The following is an 8209-nucleotide window of genomic DNA, read 5'->3' as shown; positions in this document are numbered from 1 at the left end:
GCCAGAAGAGGGAACCAGACCTCATTACAGATGGTTGTGAGCCACCATGTGGTTGCTGGGAATTGAACTCAGGACCTTGGAAGAGCAGGCAGTGCTCTCAACCTCTGAGCCATCTCTCCAGCCCAATATAACACTTCTTTACACAAGTAAATATTCCGCACATAAACAAAAGTAGCATCTTTACATAGTTAAATATTCCACAACTTCCCACTTTCCTTTTTCTCTTCCTCTAGCCAGCTTCAGTGAAGACCTCCTCTCTTACCTGCAAGTATAAAGGACTGTAAATGCAAAGAGAACTAACTAGGAGGTTAAGCAATCAGTATTTAGAAATTTGGGCTGGAGGGGGCTGGAGAGATGGCTCAGTGGTTGGGAGCATTGCCTGCTCTTCCCAAGGTTCTGAGTTCGGTTCCGGCGACCACATGGTGGCTCACAACCATCTGTAATGAGGTCTGGTTCCCTCTTCTGGCCTTCAGACATACAGACAGAATATTGCATACATAATAAATAAATAAATGAATGAATGAATGAATGTTTTTTAAAAAAAACAAAAAAAAATTGGCCTGGAAAGATGGCTCAACAGGGAAAGGTGCTTGCTACTGAGTGAGGACTTGAATTCAGTCTCCAGAACCCACTTGGTAGAAGGAAAAAACCAACTCCTTCAGGTTGTTCTCTGATCTCCACTCAGATCTACTCCCCAGTAACTTACACAGATATGATACAAATGAAAAGATAATTTTTTTTAAAGAAATAGTTGTTAAATACTGAACAGTAGCAGAAAAAAGTAACATCTTACATTTGATAGTGTGCTTTCTCATAGATTATTTTAGTTTTTAAACATCCCTGTGAGGCACTGCTGTCTCAGTTTGATAGTGGGTAAAACTGAAAAGGTGAGGTAGGAAAATGATTGTGGTTGAGTTCCTGCTGTGTTACATACCAGTAGGTGCTGAACTCAAACTCCCGTGGGGTTAAGGTCCCAAAGGAGAATAACACGGTCCGAGAGTGAATCGAGATGGCTGCCCGATTATTGAAAAAGGCGACACCTTTTATATACTCTATAATTGTACAACGGATTAAATGAGGAAATGGATGAATGTGAGCTGGAGTGTGGCTTTTGATCTGAGGTTGAGGAAGCTAGCATTGACCTCGATAAGCTAATAGGCACCAGTCATTGTTAATGGAGGGGTCACAAGTTCCTCTTGCCAGAAAGAGAATGACTCCCTTTTGGCAAGCAGGAATTTTCTTCAAGCCCCAGAGGCACTTTTGGGAAAAGGATTTTCTTGGGGAACCAGATACCTCATTATAGAATGTTGCAGTTTTTTATATGACTTAGTTTTCCAAATATCTAATCCTTAAAGTGAACAAATACAAAGCTAGACAAATATTATTGTGAACCTGAGTAGACCTTGGAAATTTAAATCTTTTTTTTTTTTTTTTTGAGTCAGTTTCTCTGTGTAACAGCCCTAGCTGTCCTGGAACTAGCTCTTGTAGATTATGCAGACCTTGAACTCACAAAGATCTGCCTGCCTCTGCCTCTGCCTCCTAGGGTGCTGGGATTAAAGGTGTGTGTCACCACTGCCCAGCAGAATTTATAAATTTTAATTATCAAAATGTACCTTACTTATCAAGCATATGTTACTTATCTAAATTTTCTAGCCGCCTGGTGTTAGCTTGTGTGGGAGTAGGCAGAGTTATGCTATATGATTCCATGGTAGGGGTGGATTTTTTTTTCAAAGAATTACTGTTTTCCAAAGAATTCAAGAGGCTACCATTGTATACATCCTCATCTTCCATTGAAGCCCACAGGAAAGGCTTAATACTGAGAATCATTAACAATGAGACTTGTCATCCAAAAAGCCGAAATGCTGGAACTTTGTCAAGCAGTAATAGTCTCCATGCAGTCTGTGACAAATAGGAACTTTGGTGATTTATCCAAGATTATACAGCTGGAAAGAATAGAGATTTGACCCTGGGTCACTGCATGAGTGCCATTCAATGCAGGACACACATTAGATGTAAGCAGACTAAGTGGATTGTGGATATATGCAGGCCGTTTTGTGATGGGGACTCACCTAAACATTTCTCCCTCTCTCTTCCAGCATCCACCACCAGCTTTAGTGGATCTGACAGCGAGACTGAGGGGAAGCAGCCCTGCGCCGAGAGTTTTAAGGATGACTTGAGAGCAGATTCCCTTGTGGAGGGAACATCTTCTCGCTATTCCATGTATAATAGTGTTTCCCAGAAGCTTATGGTATGTTACTGTTTAGAATGGATTTCTACAGCTGCCCAGGACGGTGAGAGAAAGAGAGCAAGTGTGTGTTGGATTTGGGGTGGGGCACAATTGGCACAGGCTAGGTTGTGAGTATTTCTCCTCCACTTTTTGGCTGTTGGAATTTAGTAGAGAAAGTGTAGCCTTCTCTCAATACATGTGTCTGTCATGTTGGAATCATCCGTGAAAAGTGTCAGTGTCTCCTGTCTTGCCCAGAACTGGATCACGGTTTAGTACCCACATTAATTCATGCCCGTCACGCGCATGTGTGGGTATGCTTCCCTAGACATGGGCGTGTCACAGTTGAGGAGATTCCTGCTGTTTTGCTCTAGTGAATACTCTGAAAAGAAAGGACTCACTTCTGTTGGTGCTGAAAATAAATGCAAATAGCGTGGGCTCTTTCCATGGAAGGCCCTGCTGTCCTCCCTAGCTTTCACATACACTGACAGGTAGCAAAGGAAAGGGGAAACCTACTCAATTTCCTTGTTAAAATGTAGTGGCCGTGCAAAGTTTGACTTTTGTTCAGCCTCACCAGTGTCATGGTTGGCTCCAGAATTTTGTTGGATTAGTTTAAGATTGAGATGTGCTCCTGCTGAAGTTAGAGGTCAGGATGCCGTTGAAGCCTGTGAGCTTTGGTCAGTGGAGATGGAGACGCTCATAACTTAGCCCCTGACCCAGGGAACGGACCTTTGGCTGCTATACAGGATCTGCCCAGTCTGTAAGCGGCAGTGGCAGCTTTCAAACAATGTGACCCTCCAGGAGGAATTAGACCTCTGTATTGAAGCTCTTTGAGTAAGAATCTGTAGGATTTGGGTCCCTGCTCTTTGAGGTCTTACCTTTGTCTAGTAACTCTGGGGGTTATAGATAGGGAGGGCATTCAAAAAGGTGTTTCTGTGCCAGGACATTAATGTGTCCTCCTCTTTCTATATGAAGCAAACTTTCAAGTTACTCTAACTGAATAGGCCTCTGCAAGCCCACACTCCTGGGTAGAAGCTGCTGCTTGAAGCTGCTGTAACCTAAATTAGGTTCTCTTCATTAGCTCTATCCGGGATCTCATTTCCCCTTAATATGACAAAGTAGCTGAAAGGGAGAGCTGTGCAAATGTCCAGTGAGAGTCATTAAGTATTGTCAGTGCTAATCCCGCTCTGCAGTCCCCTCTCACGTATCTAGTGTCAGGTTGTCCTAGACGGCACCTGCAGAATCGATAGCTGCCAGCCCACAGTGAGTTATTTATGCTTCTTTTCTTCGTCAGGCTAAAAGGCAAACTTTTACTCATGTATTTCTCAGGGTTTATCACAGTGTATGATCTGTGATAGGGACTAAGTAAATGTCTGTTGACTGAATTAATTGTGCTTTGTTCCTTTTTCAGGCCAAGATGGGCTTCAGGGAAGGGGAAGGATTAGGTAAATACAGCCAGGGTCGGAAGGACATTGTGGAGACCTCCAATCAGAAAGGCCGTCGTGGTTTGGGTCTGACACTGCAGGGTTTTGATCAGGAGCTGAATGTGGATTGGCGGGATGAGCCAGAGGTAAGCTGGTGAAGGTGCTGGAAACAGGAAAGCTGTTGGTGTTTTTGAATGGGAGGCTCTCTGAAACCCTGGGGAAGCAGTTTGAGCAGGGTGGTTAGAGGGGTTCAATGTTAGCATCTTACATGGAACGTGTGCTGACTAGATTGATGTCAGCTTGACACAAGCTACATTCATTAGAAGAGAGAACCTCAATTGAGAAACTGCCCCCACCAGATTGGGCAAGCCTGTGATACATTTTCTTGATAGATAATTGATGTGGGAGGGTCCAGCTCACTGTGGGCAGTACCAGCCCCAGGTTGGTAGTCCTGGGTGTTATAAGAATGCACACCTTTACTTCCAGCATCCAGGAGGCAGAAGCAGGAGGACTCACAGTTTGAGGACAGCTTGGTGCTATTAAGTACAGAGTGAGTTCTAAGACAGCTAGGACTACACAGAGAAAAAAACAAAAAAAGAAAGCAGGCTGAGCAAGTCATAATGAACAAGCCAGTAAGCAGCACTCCTCCAATGACCTCTGCTTTAGCTCCTGCCTCCAGGTTCCTGCCCTGACTTCCTTCAGTGGTGGACTGTGATGTGGAAATGTAGGGAAATAAATTCTTTTTTTTTTTTGATCATGGTGTTTGATGACAGCACTAGAGAAACCCTGACTTAAGACAGAAAGGAGAACACTGAGGCTGTATTCAGAGAGAAGACTTTGTTTCTGTTGTTTTCTAGAACTAAGATGGTTCTTTGGCTACACAAAGAACTTTTTTTTAAAAAGATTTATTTATTTATTATGTATACAGTGTTCTGCCTGCATGTATTCCCTGCAGGCCAGAAGAGGGCACCATATCTCATTATAGATGGTAATGCTGGGAATTGAACTTAGGACCTTTGGAAGAACAGGCAAAGCTCTTAACCACTGCACCATCTCTCCAGCCCCACAAAGAACTTTTAATAGCTAAGTGGAATATTCCTAGTAGATTGTTAGACTTCACAGGCTAGGGAGTTCTCTCTCTGCTAGGAGGGTCCAGCAGGTGAATGGGCCCCCATTACTCCTCCAGTGCAGGATGGATTTACGAGCCTTTGATATTCTTCCATCTTCACAGGTTTTGTTATCCAAGTTGTACATGTGTTTGCTTATGTACACTTCTCCTGTTGTACTTTTTACTTGATTGTATTTGTTGTAAGATAAACTTTTTTTGCAACAGTTCTATAAGAATGTAGGCTGTGAGCTGGCTGTGGTGGTGCACGCCTTTAATCCCAACACTCAGGAGGCAGAGGCAGGTGGATCTCTGTGAGTTTGAGGCCAGCCTGGTCTACAGAGCAAGTTCTAGTTCCTTTGCAAACCAATTCTTACACATACCAGGAAAGTGCTATATCTCCAGGCTGAAAAGAGGCTTTTAAAATTTGTTCCCATGCATAGTGTTGAAATTTTATTTATATTATTTTTACCTTATTCTTCAAACGATCTGAAGTAGGTATAATAAAAGTGCCCAAAATAGTGATAATAATAATCTGAGATATTAGCATTACAGAGTTGAGGTTAAGGGAAGCAGCACCATTGTCTGACCATCTCATAGTGGCAATAGATAGGCAGGTGTGGCTGTGAGTGCTGGGAACCTGTTGTAATTGTTACTGTGTGCATGCTTTCGCTGTAGAGATGCCGAGTGCTTTCCTCGTCCTCATTTATGTGGAAGCAAGTGGATAGAGGTTCTGGTCCTGTCACTGTCAATCTGAAGTATGAAAGTTGATGTAAAAATCTCTCTTAAGGAGATAGGCTATTTTAAAAACCCTTTTTTCTGGTGAAGCCATTGCCATTACCAGTGGCCATAATTAATTTTTCTCAGATAGAAGCTGCCTGGTAAGGAGGGTTGGCTGCACAGCCAGTTGGTAGCCACTTCTTTAAAGTGGATGAGGCTGGGTGGGCCACAGCGGGAAAGTGCTCAGAGGCTCCTGGAGCGCACGGGTGTAAAGTTCAAAGTTCAGGGTTTTACATCTCGGGCAAATCTATCCCTTGGGTAGTCTTGATGTCCAGGCTTCCATGGGGAGATTAATTCTGCTTTTATTCAACAAATGATTGTCCACTGTGTATAGAAGTTTTTTGTTGTTGTATACGGCTTATAGTTTACATTTGTGCTTAAAGTCGGGATTTGAATGGGAGAAGAAACCATAACTCACTGCCAGATTCATGCACAAATGCTTCTGTGATTTTTCTTTTTACTTTGCTATCTTAATGGTGGTTGGCTTGCCCTTGAGACCTTGCATTGTGATCCCATTTTACACCTCTCAGAGCATGTAACATTACCCTTTAATCACATTGCTTCAGTTTGCTATGGTGAATCTTTGCTTGGGAAGCAGTCTGTTCAGCTGACACTCGGGTTGACCACGTAGATAGGTTTTAGAATCCACATTTTTCTAGCCAATGGCACTTAGTCCTGGATTCACTGCACAACTATTGCAGACTTAATATGTCCAGTCCCCACATCAGACCAACCTCAACTGTCTGCTCTAAAACATATTACTCTTTGAAAGCTCTGTAAGTGGTGCTAGTGTATGATTGGTAAGAACCCTGGTTCAGTCTGTTCAGAAAAGTACTTGAGCTGGGCAGGCACGCCTTTAATCCCAGCACTTGGGAGGCAGAGGCAAATGGTTCTCTGTGAGTTCAAGGTCAGCCTGGTCTGCAGAATGAGTTCCAGGACAGGTTCCCAAACTACAGAGAAACCCTGTCTGGGGAGGGGGGCATTTGACAAGTTAAGAGGAAGCAGACGTTAGAGATGAACCTCTGCTCTCCTAGAGTCAGTGCTAGGAGAGACTGTTTACTGGTTTCTGGTTTATTTTGTGAACAACATTTTGGGGGCATTAGCATTAGGAGGTGAGGCTAAGTGCTATTAAATCGTACCTCAGAGAACTGTATTTATGTGACACTGCCTAGGTATTTCTCTGTCCTCATTCTCTCTCTCTTTCAATATTCAATGACTTAAGTTTAAGTTTATTTTTCATTCATGCAAAGTCTAAAGATATGGAAACTGTGCCAAACTGATTATAGCACTTTTTTTTTTAAAAGTTTATTATTTATTATGTATACAGTGTTCTGCCTACATGCCAGAAGAGGGCACCAGATCTCAATACAGATGGTTGTGAGCCACCATGTGGTTGCTGGGAGTTGAACTCATGACCTCTGGAAGAACAGCCAGTGCTCTTAACCTCTGAGCCACATCTCCAGCCCTTGTCCTCATTCTCTTACTAAATGCCTTAGGTCAAAGACATGTTTTATTTCATTCTGGTGTTTGAGTGCCTACAATAGGTGTTCATCAGGTAATACTGGAACAAATGAAAGAAACATTGGAGATCCAGAAATTTTCTGAAGTATTCAGAGAATTGGAGTTGTCCTTCAGAAACTGAACTTTTATTCATGTCTGACTGCCTACATTTAGCATCACCCATTTAGATCCTTCTTAGCCTGTCTGAGACCCTCTCAATTGTTTTGGGGAAGGACTGGTGAGTTGGGGCCTATCTCAGCTGACTTTACCCTTTTTTGTTTGTAGCCCAGTGCCTGTGAGCAGGTGTCGTGGTTTCCAGAATGTACCACCGAAATTCCTGACTCTCGGGAAATGAGTGACTGGATGGTTGTGGGAAAGGTAGGATTTCATGGGAGTATACCCAGCCTTTTCTTTCCTTTGAATCTAGTGTGTGCTTATTGCAGTTTTAGAAAAATGTGGAAGCCATGTCACAGGAGATGTAGAATAAAACTTGAATCCTAGAAAAAGCAGTCATTTCTACCCTCTTTGGGGCTGGCTGCCTTTGGAGTAGCCTGTTATGTGTCAGTGAATTGTCTGGCCAGTGCTGGGTTCCGTTCAGGTAGGTGAAAGGATACCATTGCTGTCTTCAGAGTGACAAGGGCATTGTCAGCAAAGGTGTTTGTTTACTCTTATTCTGGGACACTGAAAATGAGGTGATTGATTACCACTCCAGTGTGTTCTCTAGCAGTAGGGTGTCTTCAGGAGCTCCACAAAGTCAAAGCTGCCTTCATGACACCGAGGTCTTATTCTTTTTCACTCTGATTTTCCCCATATGTCTGTGGGTTTTTCTGAAGCCAGTATCTGCACTGAGCAGCTGACTTCAATGCCAAAGCGAGGCAGGGACCACACCCCCTTCTTACTAAGCCATACACTAGAGAAATTTCCAGAAGTGGAGACTACAACTACTTACTAAACTTTGTTATGAAAATAAGGCTGTTTTAAATAAAACAATTTAGCATGTTATTCTTTTGAAGTAAGTAAGAAATATTTAAGAATCTCAGTTTTTGCGCACGCCTTTAATCCCAGCACTCGGGAGGCAGAGGCAGGCGGGTCTCTGTGAGTTCGAGACCAGCCTGGTCTACAGAGCTAGTTCCAGGACAGGCTCCAAAGCCATAGAGAAACCCTGTCTCGAAAAAC

At 43.1% G+C, this 8209-nt stretch overlaps 1 protein-coding gene across 1 annotated transcript in view; it reads left to right on the top strand.

Annotated features, from left to right (window-relative positions):
• Positions 1 to 8209, top strand: part of LOC101991022 (cap-specific mRNA (nucleoside-2'-O-)-methyltransferase 1) — an 89819-nt gene that overhangs the window by 55869 nt on the left and 25741 nt on the right. Inside the window, 3 exon segments of the mRNA XM_013351184.2 lie at positions 2097 to 2248; positions 3636 to 3794; positions 7319 to 7411. Of these exon segments, the coding sequence (XP_013206638.1) occupies positions 2097 to 2248; positions 3636 to 3794; positions 7319 to 7411 (404 nt within the window).

The sequence above is a fragment of the Microtus ochrogaster genome, linkage group LG2 (genome assembly GCF_000317375.1).
Source record: "Microtus ochrogaster isolate Prairie Vole_2 linkage group LG2, MicOch1.0, whole genome shotgun sequence".
In the NCBI taxonomy this organism is placed as follows: domain Eukaryota; kingdom Metazoa; phylum Chordata; class Mammalia; order Rodentia; family Cricetidae; genus Microtus; species Microtus ochrogaster.
Note: the sequence above shows the minus strand (reverse complement) of the source record. Positions and strands in the feature narration are given on the sequence as shown.